We start from the raw sequence: 13,584 nt of genomic DNA, 5'->3' as shown, positions 1-13,584 counted from the left end.
ATAAAAGTTTCAATAAAAGCATGAATCCTGCTTTACAATCTATATTTTCTCTAGGTTCGAAACTAGCAGAAAGTATCGAAGATATTCCTTCACCATAATATCAAGAAAATTTCCGATTTTACTATTTAATTTTCTTGTATTATTTGAATTATGTGTCAACAATTATTATACTCTTCCCAAGGGAAATTAATAAATTTCTATACTTCTGTCTTAAATAAAATGGAAATACGGTTAATTTAGAAATAATTAAAAGCATGTCTTAATGTTATGTCAAATCAACCTTTACAAATGTCAAGTGTTAGGTGCATTCAGAATCTTTCGAATTAATGAGATAACTGACTGCTTCCAACAATGTTCTAGCCGAATAACGTAAGGTACGTGGCTTTTATTTTTTTTAGTCGTTAATCTGCTTTACAAAACTGCTTCGTCTATCGAAGAGAAATTAAAGCAAATGTAAATTAATTCGCTTATTGACATTAACGTTACTCCGCTCTTCTTGCATTAGACCAGATATTGATCTCGCGTGAATTCGACCAAGCCCTTTAAAAACCGTTGTGTTTCAAACGTCAAAGTCAAATGCGATTTTAAAATTTAAACATATTTCGAATAACAACAACAAAAAAAAGATTTTTTCCATGGTTCTTATCCGTTTTAGGTATTGAAACCTATAAATTTCAAACAAAACGTATTTTAAATCAAGTTTAACAAGTCTAGAGACTATTTTATCTGTACAAACCACCATTTTTAGTAGCTTTAGTAGATAAAGCTCATTGAAGAAGCCCTACTAGTACTTGTACTCACAATGTTTTTTCAAGTAAGTTTGTGCAGTTGGAAATTTATAATTCCTCTGGAGAAAAATTACATTTTAAACAGATTTCACCAATAATCCGAAAAAAAACTAAAGTAACTGTTCAACGAAAACTTGAAGATGAAGACTCAAAACCAGAAGAGTTGTCCCTTGCCCCGTTCACCCAAAATCCTAAAATCCTGTTTAATAATGTACCTGTAGGTACCATGCAGAGCAGGATTCTAGTAATCAAGAATCCCACTGGACATGACATAAATGTAAGTATAATTTGAGACATGGGTTACTTTGTAATTTTTCAGCAACAAAATGTTTTCATTTAAAACCGTTTTAGAATACCTCAAAATGCTTTACATACTACTTTATAACTATTGCACGAGATATCCTCAACAATCAATTAGTACACCTTTCAATTAACATAAAGAGAGAAATGTTAGATTGATGGGACTTATTAAATATATTCTTCATAGACAGATAAAATACTCTAAACTATTACACATATGTGATTTCAGCTATTTGTTAAAAAACATATTCAAGAAGAAATTAATTTCCACCTTAGCTGGAATGAGGCTCTAATACCTAAAGGGTCTGAACTTACATTAGAAATGAAATGGAAGCCTATATCAGAAGAATCATCTAGGCACACATTTATTCTATCTAATGGTAAAATAATCAACAGAGATATTGCAGTTACCTTCAACTCAATAGATCCAAAAGTAAGTTTTTAATTTTTTATCGTTGTAGTTCTACTAATATATGTTTTTTAACTGATGTACAAATTAAAATCTGGTTAGTGTCAGACTTAAAGGTAGTTCTTAAAAATTCCTTTTCTGATATTTAAATTATAATTTCAATTCTGCTTTTTCCAAGGTAATAAATTTGATGCTATTAAGATCTGAAATGTTTATTCTAGGCTGCAAAAAAGTCAGGAAAACTCAAAACAAAATCAAAGCCTGTTTCACTACCCTTAGTTCCAAAGGCAATCTCACCTCAAAATAGAATAAAACCCCAAAAGAAATCATCATTAGAACAGCCTTCACCAGTATTCAAATGCTCAGAACCACAGAGCTCATATAAAAAACATTCTGCCACAACTCAATCTCAACAAGCTTCTAAGCAGCTAGAAAACAAAGAAAATCTGTCACCAAACTTGAAAATCTCATCTTTCCCAAACACCAGTAGCATGTTCGTTTCTCCGAACAGCGCAACGTTTTTAATGGAGAATGTAACCAGCCAACAAAGAAAAGATATTTACAAATTTGCTTCTACTTTCGAACAACGTCGAGATACTTACACTATTCACAGCAACTTTCAACAAATAATTGAGACCAAGTTCAATAATCTGGATGACTCTGTGATGGAGAAGTTTTCTGATAGTTTGGAGGGTTCTCCTAATATAATTTTGCAGAAAAGTAATATCAAAACTCCCAATCTGGATAGTTTTAGCAGAACTTCAAGAAACGAAGCAACAAATAAATTCCTTGTTTCCCCTATTGACGTGGGTGATAACACTTTTAGTACATTTATGCCGCAGATTTGTTCTTCAAACAGCAAACCTTCATCAACAAATAATTCCCTGGAAAAAGCCGCTATTACAGTTTCCAGTATATATTTAAATGGCACCAACGAAACATATACCAAAGAGAGCACTGTTAGTTCAGCAACGTACGTCAAAGAGGACTCTTGGGATTCACCCTGTTCAAGAAAATGTCACAATAGCACAGTAAAATCACCAGTTTTCTTAAAGCCACGAGCCTTGGAAATGTCCTTATTGAATGAAACTCTGCGCAGCCCTGTTTCTTTATCTGCTATAGCGGAAGAGAATGGAATATTCACTGAAAGCAGCTTGAGAACTGGTTCAAAGCGCAAAAGCACCACTTTAAATATAGAACGGGCCAAAAGGGAAAGGTTGAATGAAGATTGGGCTAAAACTGGAACCGCACCTTTTAGATTTGCTAAAACTATAACTGGGTTGAATATAAAGCAATTTAACCAAGGCTCAGTCAAGATTTCTGACGCCACAAATCAAACGTTGATAATAAAGAATCCGTTTTTATATGCAAATATCGTAGATCCGTTTATGAGTTCCGCAATTTACGTCGATGAAGAATGGATTGATAAACAGGAGAAAAATTTTACTAAATGGCTGAATGCCCTGTTAACCCCTCCTGAGGAACTAAGCGCTAAGGTTGAGGTTGATGTAGCGAGAGTGTGGCAAGAGTGCACGAAGAAAGAAGTGTTGGGAGCGCCTTCCAAAGAAATTATTTCGCTGAAATACCATACCAACGCAAAATTGGACAATTTAAGGAGGCTTGCTCAAGAGTTGTTGATATCTAAAGAAATTTCTTCGGTCTGTGAGAAAGTTTGCGCTAGCATCGAAGCAGGAAGGTTGCAAATTCGCGAAGATAAAGATTTGCATTTAAATTTAAAGCTGAAAGGTGATATTATCCGACTAATCTTAGGGTATAACCCATTGTGGTTAAGAATTGGATTGGAAACTATCTATAATGAAATTATCCCCCTGAAGTCCAATTCAGATGTAGACGGACTAACCAACTTTCTATTAGAGCGATTCTTTAAAGATCCTTATTTAATCAAAAAGCATAAAACTATTTTTAGCCCCAAATATACCACAGATCTAAAAAAATTCGTCCTCAAGAAATTTCTGGTGTTAGTCTACTTCCTTGACCGCGCTAAAAGCGTGAAACTGATCCCACATGATCCCTGTTTGTTCTGCAAGAATGCAGTGGAAAAGAACAGCAAGCTTGTCTTGACTAACTTTGCCAGAGAGACTCTGTCTGCGGTGGGAGACATCACCAAATTCCTAAAGTATATTGGATATCAAGTGACTCATTCCCAATCATATATCCATGAATTTGATTATGCAGTAAAGCATTTGGGAGGGGATTTACGGGATGGAGTAAGATTGACTAGAGTGATGGAAATAATTCAAATGCGGAACGATCTCACGGGAAAATTGCGCGTTCCTGCTATATCCAGATTGCAAAAAGTGCACAATATGCAACTAGTCTTCAAATCCTTGCAGGAAAGCGGGTATGATATCCAATATGATATCGTCCCTAAAGACATTGTCGATGGGTGTAGAGAGAAGACATTGTCCTTTTTATGGCAAATTATATATAAATTTGAAGCTCCTTATGTAACAAAGAATGCCACCACTATTCAAACTTGGTACAGAAGTCTAGCAGTTGTGTTGAAGCGGCGGAAGCTACAAAGACTTAGAAAGACCAGAGACATTGCTGCTCAGAAGATTCAATTGTGGTATCGGCATCTGAGGTTATCAAAATTTTATTCATTAGCAGCAATTTTTCTGAGGGAGTTAGTGGAAGAAAGGAGGCAATACACCGCCGCTTTGAAGATTCAAAGTTATATCAAAATGTTTATTTGTCGCAAGCGATATCTAACCCAACGCAAAGCTATATTAAAGCTTCAAGCCTATTCCAAAGGCTGGATTCTAAGACACTACTATAAACGGAGAATTCAAGCTGCTCTGGTAATCCAAAGAGCTTATAGAAGCAGCATTCAGATAAAGCAGGCAGTATTTGAATATCAGCAATTGAAAAAAACCACTGTAACTATACAGAGAAGAATCAGGGCCACTTTAGAAATGAGAAGAATTCATTCCGAGTTTATATCTCTAAAACAAGTGATTATTAAGATTCAAAGTTTGATTAAGATGCATTTAGCAAGAAAGGAATTTCTAAGAAAGCGAACAGCAGCTATTGTTATGCAAAAGCGGTTCCGGGCTATTATCGTTATGAAAGCTGAAAGAAAGAAATACATTTCTTTAAAAAGTGCAGTTCTATGTATTCAGCAAAGATTCCGGGCCAATATCCAAATGCGGAAGTCTCGGAAACTGTACCTTCAACTACAAATTTCAGCTGTAATAATCCAGAAGCAAGTTCGGATGATTTTACAAAAACGAAAGTATTTGAAAGTTCGACGATCAGCCTTAGTGATCCAACAAAAATTCAGGGCTAACAGAGCCATGAGATTACAGACATTCGTTTATCAGGAGCTAAAAGGTGCGGCCCTAGTTATTCAACGTAGGTTTAGGGCTAGACAGATGTGTGTTAGACAGAAACAACAGTATGCACAACTGAAGAGAGGTATTGTAACTGTACAAAGAAGATTTAGGTCAAAACAACTAATGAAGAAGCTGAAGGCAGCCATAAAGATTCAGGTGTGGTACACATCTATATTGAGTATGAGGAGATGCAAGCAAAGGTTTGATCTAATGAAAAAAGCTGCGATTACCATTCAACGCAAATATCGAGCTAACAAATTAATGCAGACGGATCGAATTAACTACCAGCGACTAAGATCAGCCGTAATTTTGATGCAAACAAAATTCAGGGCTAATAAAGCTGGCAGAAATTGTAGGGGCAGTTTTCTAGCACTCAAGGCAGCAGCAATTACAATCCAAAGGAAATATCGGGCTAATGGGCAAATGAGAAAATGTCGTGAAAGCTATATCTCCTTAAAAAAGGCTGTAATGGTAATTGAGACTAGATATTGCGCTAGGAAAATGACGGTAAGGGACAGACAATTCTTTGTGACTATGAAGACTGCAGCTATAACCATCCAAACCTGGTTTAGGGGCATCTTAATTATGAGGAAATTTCACCAAAGATATATAGAAATCAAGACTTCTTGTATAGTGATCCAACGCTGGTACAGACAAAGGAAGGAAGCAATAAAACAGCGTGACAGTTATCTGCAAATGCGAATATTCACTGTGATGATTCAACGCAAATTCCGAGCGAAGCAAAATATGCTCAAATGCAAATATGCGTATTTGAAGCTTAAAAATGCAGTTCGTGTAATCGAACAGAGGTACTTGGCAATTAAAGAAATGAAAGTACATCAGACTTATTACAAAAATTTGAAAACCGCAGCCATAAGAATTCAGCGCATATTTAGAGCTAAATTATTAATGAGGCAAAGCCGCAATTACTATTTGTCCCTAAGAAGAGCCGCCATATGGATTCAATCCCGATACAGAGCTAAGAATGTCAAGCAATACTACGGTAAATTAAGGCAAAGTACCATATTCATACAACGCAAATTTAAAGCGAAGAAAGCTGCTAACACATGTCGAACCCAGTATAGGGCACTACTGGCAGCGACCATAATCATTCAAAGAAAATTCAGAGCTTCGCGTATGACCTCTTTATGCATGCTTGAATATTCAAGGATAAAATGGGCTGCTATAGTACTTCAGCGGCGATATAGAGCCATGATACTGATGAGGAATGAGCTGATTAAATACCAACGCCTCAGGTCCACCACTATTTTAATTCAGAGATGGTTTAAAGCCTCAATTCTATGTAGAAAGCAAAGGACGTTGTTTTTGCAATACAAAGTCTCAGTTGCGGTGATTGAAAAACATTACATGGGATATTTGGAAATGAAGAGACAGAGGGAACGATTTCTGGTGGTGCAGAAGAGTGTAAGAGGGCTACAATCTCGAATTAAGGCGGTTTTGGTCAGGCGGAAGTATGTCCAGTTTTTGAGTTCAGAGGCCGTGTTAGAGAGGAGAATGAGGAGGTTTGCGGCCACTAAGATTCAGGTTAGTGCTAGTTCATTGTAATAATTACTTAACATTTGATTAGATTTATTTACGCAATATATAAACGCATACGTGCAGTAAAAATATTTCCGCCACACATGTTAGCATTAAATACCTACAAGTTTTAGCGCTGATTCGCGACATCTTGGTTCGCGTGCAGTAAAACTTGTTACGTTTTTGAACTTTTTCAAGATTTATATCATTTACCTACAGGCAATTTGGAAAGGATATTCACTAAGGAAATTCAACCCCCGTGTAAGGGCCTTAAGGGTCAAGTGGCAGCAAAAACCCGCCTCTATTCACACCAGAACTTTGGCTCAGCGATGCGACGAAGCTATGCAATGTTTCACCTCCGGTAATGCGACTTTGAAAGCCATTATTGACGCCCTTACAGACCTAGGTATGTCCTTTCCGCTAAGCTTTGGTTTTGTCAATGAGACCAAGAAAATTTTATAGATTTCGTCACGGGACACTGCAAAGAGCGTTGCATGAATTTAAGTTATCTCCTTCCCACACAGTTGTACTTCATGATAACCACAATGGCACGATCTCTGCCAGAGATGAATATCGGAAATAGAGCGGCGTTGATCTTGATCAATTTTTGCAAATATTCCGCTACTCGGGAAAGGTGTTGGTCTGAGGAGTATCTGGAGGGTTTGGTGCAAGTGATGGCGCACTGGTGCGATAAAGAGTCGCCCTTCTTTTGCACCTTAGCTACCTTGATATGGTTATTTGCCCATCAACCACAATGGAAGAAGGTAAGTGATTTAAGTGTCTTTGAATGTTTTAAAAAGCTCTTTTAAACACAAAAATGGCACTTTGATGCTATTTTTTTGTTTTCGCATGATACTAGTTCAATGTACTGGCAACTCTCCCTTGTAAATAATTTTCATGGAAATTACGATACTGACCAATACCGGGTCTTTCCTTCAACGTTCAAGCTATTGATAAGCCGCCAAGAGCACAACGCAAGTCAAACGGCAGAAAGGGAGCCAAAGTTTTTGAGGCTAATTCAGACGCCAATGCAAAGTGCAAATTTAGTATCAAACTACTTTCGTGCACGTAAATTTTGTTTTTATTAAAAAAAACTACAAGTTTTTACTGAAATTTCCTTATACCTTATGTCGTCTTGTGCCTTAGGCTCTCGTCAAAATACCCCACATCGAAACGAAACTTTACAAGATCCACTTGTTGGTCCACCGGAAACAAAACATGGTATCCAAATCCAAACGTGTGAGTTCCTGTCCGGTTTTCGGACATTTATCGGGAAAAGTTTTAACAATGCCGTCCACCGACATCCGATGGGGCCTGGACAGTGACCGCCCACGTACTTTTGAAACGGCAGTGCAAGCCGTAACAGAATTAACGAAGATTTTAGGTTTTAAATCCTCAGATGCCGTTTGAGAGCATATGTTAAATGTATGAGTGTATGTAATTTTAAATTCGTGATAGATCCCCTGTAAGGTTAGTAATAAGTTGTTGAAAATATTCATCACAGAGGTATAAAAGTTAATTTAATTCAATTCAAGATATGATTTGTATTTTTTAATAATTAGTTTGCAATAAAAAGTGAAAGAAACAAATATTTTAAATAAATTTAGATTAGTCTGTTAATCTCTTACTATGATAATTATTTAATTTAATTATTCATATCTAAGCAAAGTGATCACCGCACCATCCGCAACGTTGCCATTTCTTCAACTTCCTGGCTGTTTTAAGATGACGTTACAATTCAAATTACATATTTGAATGTGCACGTCATTTCACCTATTTATTTGTCATTTTGTTTATTGTTTACTGTGTTTGTTATTACATATTAGAAAATTTTGATTCTATTCAAAACCCAACTGTCTCCGCGCAGTATGGCGGCCCCAAGTCACCACTTTATGCAGAACATGAACAATCCGAACCAAGGGAGCCTTCGCACCTCTTTTGGACCCGCCACAATGCAGAACGCAATGGACACCTCGGGCATGCAAACCGCAATGCCCGGACAAATGGGTCCACAAATGTCCCAGATAGGGAATCCTTTGTTGTCCCAATTGAATAATACGATGGGCGGGGCCATCAGCCCAATCAATTCCCAGTTGGGAGGGCCCATGCAAGGGGGCATAGGACCTGGAAGTATGCAAGGCAATATGCCCAATCAAATGGGAGGACAGATTCCCCAATTAGGAAATCCTATGATGGGCCAAATTGCCAACCCCTTGAGTGGAGCTATGAGTCCTATTAACACTGCAATGAATGAGTTTAATCAAGGTTTGAATCATCCAATGCATCCTGGGGCTCAGACTCCTGGAGTAGTTCCAACTCCGCCACAAAATCAGACTGCTCAGCAGCAGCAGCAATCCAAAGAATTCAATACTGCTTCCTTATGTCGGCTGGGTCAGGAAACAGTGCAAGATATAGTAAGCAGAACCCAAGAGGTGTTTCAGACTTTGAAGGCCATACAACCACCTGCGGGAACTGCTCAGTCAGTCAATGTAAGCAATGAGAAGAAGGCAAAAGTGCAAGAATTGCTAAGGACCATTAGAGTGCTTTTTAAGAGGCTTAGGTTGATTTATGAAAAGTGTAATGAAAACTGTCAAATTCAGGGAATGGAATATACCCATATAGAAAGTCTTATCCCATTCAAAGATGAACTGGATCCAAAGCATGATGAAAAGAAAAACTCTGAACCCTATCGATTGGCTTTGGAAGAGAGTAAAGAAGTAATGGAGCAAGTAGTTTTGAAAAATAAACAGCTGAAGGAAGTTATTGATCATTTGAGGAGAATAGTGTGGGAAATCAACACAATGCTAACAATGAGAAAATCATGATGTTTTATGTAAAATTTATTTTAGGTTAGGTATAAATTATATATAATAATCATAAACTAGTTTTTTTAAACCATCCACCTACTATTTCACAATCCTGTCCAAGATGCCAAAAACTAGCTCCTAATTGATAATTTTAAATTAAAAACAACAGTTAATATATTCATTAAGAAGTCTTAAATGCACAAAATGACTGGCGATACTCAACCAGGATACTACAGGATTTTTGCTCTTCTGCATGAAACCCCTTAAAATTTCCTGAGTTTTGCATGGATGCAACATCAAGATTGGTTGGCACAAAACTGGATGGTCCATTTGTGTTAAGGTCTCATACATATTCAAGGAATTTGGACAAGAGCTCAGATTCCACACCTCTTCCATTGTCAATAAAGAGCCATCAGACTTCCAAACATTCACACAAAGAACTGGGACATTGTAGCTGATGTGAAATGCTATATGGTATTCAAAAATTACTATGGTATGGTTTAACGAAACTGTTGATTTCTTAGTGATGTATTTTCCATTATCGCAATTCTGTTTTTCATTTAAAGTCCAGCCGTCTAAGAGGGAACTGGAGATTTCGATAATTTCTTCTATGCACTTTACAAAAAGGTCATAGGAAAAGTTTATTGAGGACATTTGTATAGTTTCGACTTAGGTAAGTTGGTTTTGTGACATTTCGGTGCTTGTGAGCCACTGAGATGTTAACAAAAATTATTTACAAAAGAAGAAAAGTAAAGAAAAATGCTATAATCTAATGGTTTGTACTAAACTAACAAATTCAACAAAACTTTCTGGACACTTGCGAATGTTTCATAATTTTAATTTATTATTTTAAAAACCCAAAGTTGTAACTAAAACTGACAACTTTGATTTAATTTTAACCAAACTTTTTTTTTTATAAAGTATCCACCAGGTTTACAATACAGTGTTGCCGCAAATCCATCTTAACGGCTGATAGAATTTAATGATTGTGTATTCTGTCATTACATCTGTCACCAGCAGTACAAAAATGTCTGTCTGTCAGACAAATTGTTTATTTACATTTATTAAAGTTTATTTTCCTTTTTGTAATAATTATTTTTAAGTACATTATACAGTGTCTTAATGGCTTTATTCAAATTTAATAATTTTTAATACACTAGACAATTCTTATTGATCAAAGTCGCCAAATATGCCACCACCTGTAGTTACAGGTCTTTCTCCCAACGAGGGCCCCCCGGGTACTCGAATAAAAATTCGAGGAGAAAATTTAGGGAAATCTGCCCAGGATTTAATAGGTCTAACAATTTGCGGGGTGGACTCTCTTTTAACAGCCGAATGGAAATCTGCAAATAAAATTATAGCTATATCAGGTCCTATCAAAGGAAAAGGTAAATTTAATTATTAAATTTACAATTTTTTCATGTATTTTTATGTCAATGTAGGGGATGTAATAGTGACAACAAGATCAGGTGGGGTTGGTTCTTGCAATGTTACTTTTAAGGGCTATCAAATTGCTACAATTGGCCCTTTAAAAGAGAGTGCAGTTTGGGTAAGCTTTATTTCATTCTCTTTAAATTTGTATGTTCATTCATGATTTAAATAGGTTGAAGAGACTGAATTTTTTACTTGGGGTCGCCACTCTTTATCCCCCAGCAGCTATCAGCAAGAAGACCCACTGGGGCTTTCAGTAGAAGACTCAGAAAAAAAGGTTTCTGAAGATGATCTATTGCTGTATTATCCTAGTAAAAATGGAGATATCACAAGTGATAACTTCTCTGCTGGTTGGTTTTTATTGGAAAACCACCAGGCAACAAGCTTCAATGATTTGCAAGCAGGTATGCACATTATTGTCTCCCAAATTCCTCATTAATGAAAAAAAACCTTGTAGGTCTGGTGCATTTGCGTAGAAAAGTGCAGGGTCAGAAGGAAGGCCAGCTGTCATTCCTGAAGGCAAATATAGGAGCTGTGATGGATCAGATAGACACTCTAGTTAATTTGAAGGATAGACATGAGACTGATTTACCAAAATTTGGACATGAACCCACTTTGAAACTGGAAAAGGCTATTAAGGAGTCAGAACATGAAGCCAGAAAATTGTTCGATGATGTGCTGAATAGGAAAGATAGAGCAGAGAAAACTAGGAATGCATTGAACGTTTTGACAAGGTAAATTTTAAAGAATATTTTGCTTCTAAGCGGCTTACAGCATCTTGCAAATTGAAATTTTAGTAAGATATGATATAAGCCTTTAAGATGCTTTAAGCCATATTTTATTTGGTCTACAGAGTGTCTATTGAGTCTTAAATCTCAAATAATTGTCGAACCTTTGAGTTGTTCTATTCTATTCTATTCTTTTTCAACAGAGAGAACATGTTATTAGATATTCAGTTTTAATCAATTTTCTTTTCATGAATGGTGGGCTGCATTCCTCTCATAATTTATTACAATGGGACTTTTTTTTCATGCAACATTTTTTATTTTCAGATTCCGCTTCCTCTTCTGTCTTCCCTGCGTCATTGACCGCAATATAAAAAAAGGTGACTACGACATCGTCATAAACGACTACATCCGCGTGAAAAACCTCTTTCACAAGACCGATATTCCCATTTTCAAAACTGCCCTTAACGAGGTTGAAAAGCGCATCAACGATTTGCAAAGAAAACTGCATCAGGACCTACAAACAATGCCTGTAACCGTGGAGCAGCAAAAGCGACTGATTCGGTATTTGGTAAATTTAGACGCCCCATTTGATTCTGCCTGGGACGCTATTAAGGCTCGTTCGGAATATATTAGCAAAAAATTTAGCTTGATTTATGAATACCATAAAGCTCTAGATAAACCTGAAGGAGGTAAAAGTTCGAAAAGCGGAAGTTCATCTAAATATTCAAAATACAACAAAACTCCTACCACTGAATTAGCCATCATTCCTGCTTGCGTGAATTTCACTGATGAAATTTGCTTGAGTATCACGGAAACTTTCCCGGACTTATGGAAAATTGGGCAATCGTATTTTTCTGGGGAATTGCAAGTTAAAGTTGAAGCTGGGCGGCAAGTAGAGTATAAGCACATGGTGATGAACGTTATAGAAACATTCTGCAAGTATGTTAGAGCCAGCTTGATTCCAAATACTTTAGAGAAATCTGAAAGGACTCAATTCGGATCTTTTGTTTTGCATGAAAGGGAGGAATTAGCAGCGTATTTGCCTGAACTTTTGCAATCAGTCAGATCCACATACTCCACTTTCATTAAGCTGGATCTCCCCAGTGAAGCCCTAGACATCATCAGTCAATTATTGCAAGATTTGCGGATATACTGCATGAGTGTCATATTCCTGCAGACGATAGATCAAGTAAAACTTTTGGACGAGGATTGGAAGATCAACTACAGCGGCAAGTTTACCGGAGTTACTGAGCTCCCCTTGAAGTTTCTTCGCCTTATCGAAGAGGTGGCTCACGTGGTTAAAGATGCTGCTTTTACTGTGGAGCAGCGAGAGGCGAGTTTGCTGGAAAACCCTGCTGCTCAAAAAGAGATGGAAAAGCAAATGAACAATATTCTAACCGCGTTTCATGATGTTTTGAACAACTTGGCTTGCAGTGAAGATTATCATGAATCTCCGGTGGTGTCTCAGCTAATCGGGACACCGGTAAGTTCGCATAAAACAGGCAGTAAAAGCAACATTCCTATATGGGAGCATCGTCTTCTAATTACTCTGTCCAACTGCATTTTTACGAAGCTCACTGTCTTGGAATTGATCGCTTGCAAATTTAAAGAAAACGCATTGCCATCTTTGCAAATAGCTACAGCTAAAAATAAACTGGAACAGTTGGAAAAATCGATTTTAGACAAGTATTTAGAGCAAAAAAGCGATCCTTTAGTAGGCACCATTGAACCTTCAATGTATTTAGGCCGTTTCGATTGGCATTTAACCATCCCTCCTACAGATATCCGCCCTTATGTCAAAGAGTGCATAAACAACCTTATCAACGTGCACTCAGAAATAATCCACATTTCCCCCACTTTACTGAACACAGTGCTACCTCAAGTTGTGGAAACAGTAGCCGAAGAGCTTTATCGTTTAATGTCCTGCGTGCAGAGATTTTCCAGAGAAGGGGCAGTGCAGGCCCGGGCGGATATCAGCGCCCTCCAAGACTTCCTCCAAGACTACAGCACAGAAAAGGCCAAAAATGATTTTCACGAGGCCATTGATGTGGTGCCACAAGTGGATAGGACTGATGAAATTATAATCGAGGACATGCTGAGACAGTGCAAGGCTAGAATGAAGATTCAAGTTATGTGTCTGAAGAATAAAGAATAATGTTTGTTAGCAACAGTTATCTCAAATTAAATGTCAGGGGTATTATGTTACACTGAGATTTAGTAATCCCA

At 37.1% G+C, this 13,584-nt stretch overlaps 4 protein-coding genes across 4 annotated transcripts; 3 read left to right on the top strand and 1 right to left on the bottom strand.

The window, feature by feature from the left end:
- The first annotated feature begins 569 nt into the window (after positions 1 to 569).
- On the top strand, positions 570 to 7,981 carry asp (abnormal spindle). The gene is made up of 7 exons (XM_066297574.1): positions 570 to 814; positions 874 to 1,065; positions 1,318 to 1,521; positions 1,719 to 6,398; positions 6,612 to 6,798; positions 6,855 to 7,156; positions 7,539 to 7,981. The coding sequence occupies exons 1-7, from the start codon at positions 803 to 805 to the stop codon at positions 7,800 to 7,802; spliced, it is 5,841 nt and encodes a 1,946-aa protein (XP_066153671.1). The 5' UTR covers positions 570 to 802; the 3' UTR covers positions 7,803 to 7,981.
- Positions 7,982 to 8,154: 173 nt separating this feature from the next.
- On the top strand, positions 8,155 to 9,273 carry MED30 (Mediator complex subunit 30). The gene has a single exon (XM_066297835.1). The coding sequence runs from the start codon at positions 8,261 to 8,263 to the stop codon at positions 9,215 to 9,217; it is 957 nt and encodes a 318-aa protein (XP_066153932.1). The 5' UTR covers positions 8,155 to 8,260; the 3' UTR covers positions 9,218 to 9,273.
- Positions 9,215 to 10,080, bottom strand: Atg10 (Autophagy-related 10). The gene has a single exon (XM_066297837.1). It carries the CDS (start codon positions 9,851 to 9,853, stop codon positions 9,356 to 9,358), a length of 498 nt encoding a protein of 165 aa, XP_066153934.1. The 5' UTR covers positions 9,854 to 10,080; the 3' UTR covers positions 9,215 to 9,355.
- Positions 10,081 to 10,240: 160 nt separating this feature from the next.
- Sec5 (secretory 5) lies at positions 10,241 to 13,563 on the top strand. The gene is made up of 5 exons (XM_066297823.1): positions 10,241 to 10,587; positions 10,642 to 10,748; positions 10,803 to 11,034; positions 11,088 to 11,364; positions 11,683 to 13,563. Exons 1-5 carry the CDS (start codon positions 10,389 to 10,391, stop codon positions 13,511 to 13,513), a joined length of 2,646 nt encoding a protein of 881 aa, XP_066153920.1. The 5' UTR covers positions 10,241 to 10,388; the 3' UTR covers positions 13,514 to 13,563.
- Positions 13,564 to 13,584: the final 21 nt, after the last annotated feature.

Source organism: Euwallacea fornicatus, chromosome 29 (assembly GCF_040115645.1).
Source record: "Euwallacea fornicatus isolate EFF26 chromosome 29, ASM4011564v1, whole genome shotgun sequence".
NCBI lineage: Eukaryota > Metazoa > Arthropoda > Insecta > Coleoptera > Curculionidae > Euwallacea > Euwallacea fornicatus.
The sequence above is the reverse complement of the archived record's forward strand: the minus strand, read 5'-3'. Positions and strand labels throughout refer to the sequence as shown.

Excerpts from the sequence above, each read along its gene's own strand:
- MED30 (XM_066297835.1), top strand. The coding sequence starts at position 8,261 with ATGGCGGCCCCAAGTCACCACTTTATGCAGAACATGAACAATCCGAAC.
- Sec5 (XM_066297823.1), top strand. The coding sequence starts at position 10,389 with ATGCCACCACCTGTAGTTACAGGTCTTTCTCCCAACGAGGGCCCCCCG. Across the intron at positions 10,749-10,802 it reads TAAAAGAGAGTGCAGTTTGG|GTTGAAGAGACTGAATTTTT; the intron begins GTAAGCTTTATT and ends TGATTTAAATAG. Across the intron at positions 11,035-11,087 it reads CTTCAATGATTTGCAAGCAG|GTCTGGTGCATTTGCGTAGA; the intron begins GTATGCACATTA and ends AAAACCTTGTAG.
- Atg10 (XM_066297837.1), bottom strand. The coding sequence starts at position 9,853 with ATGTCCTCAATAAACTTTTCCTATGACCTTTTTGTAAAGTGCATAGAA.
- asp (XM_066297574.1), top strand. Across the intron at positions 6,799-6,854 it reads TGACGCCCTTACAGACCTAG|ATTTCGTCACGGGACACTGC; the intron begins GTATGTCCTTTC and ends AAAATTTTATAG. Across the intron at positions 7,157-7,538 it reads ATCAACCACAATGGAAGAAG|GCTCTCGTCAAAATACCCCA; the intron begins GTAAGTGATTTA and ends CTTGTGCCTTAG.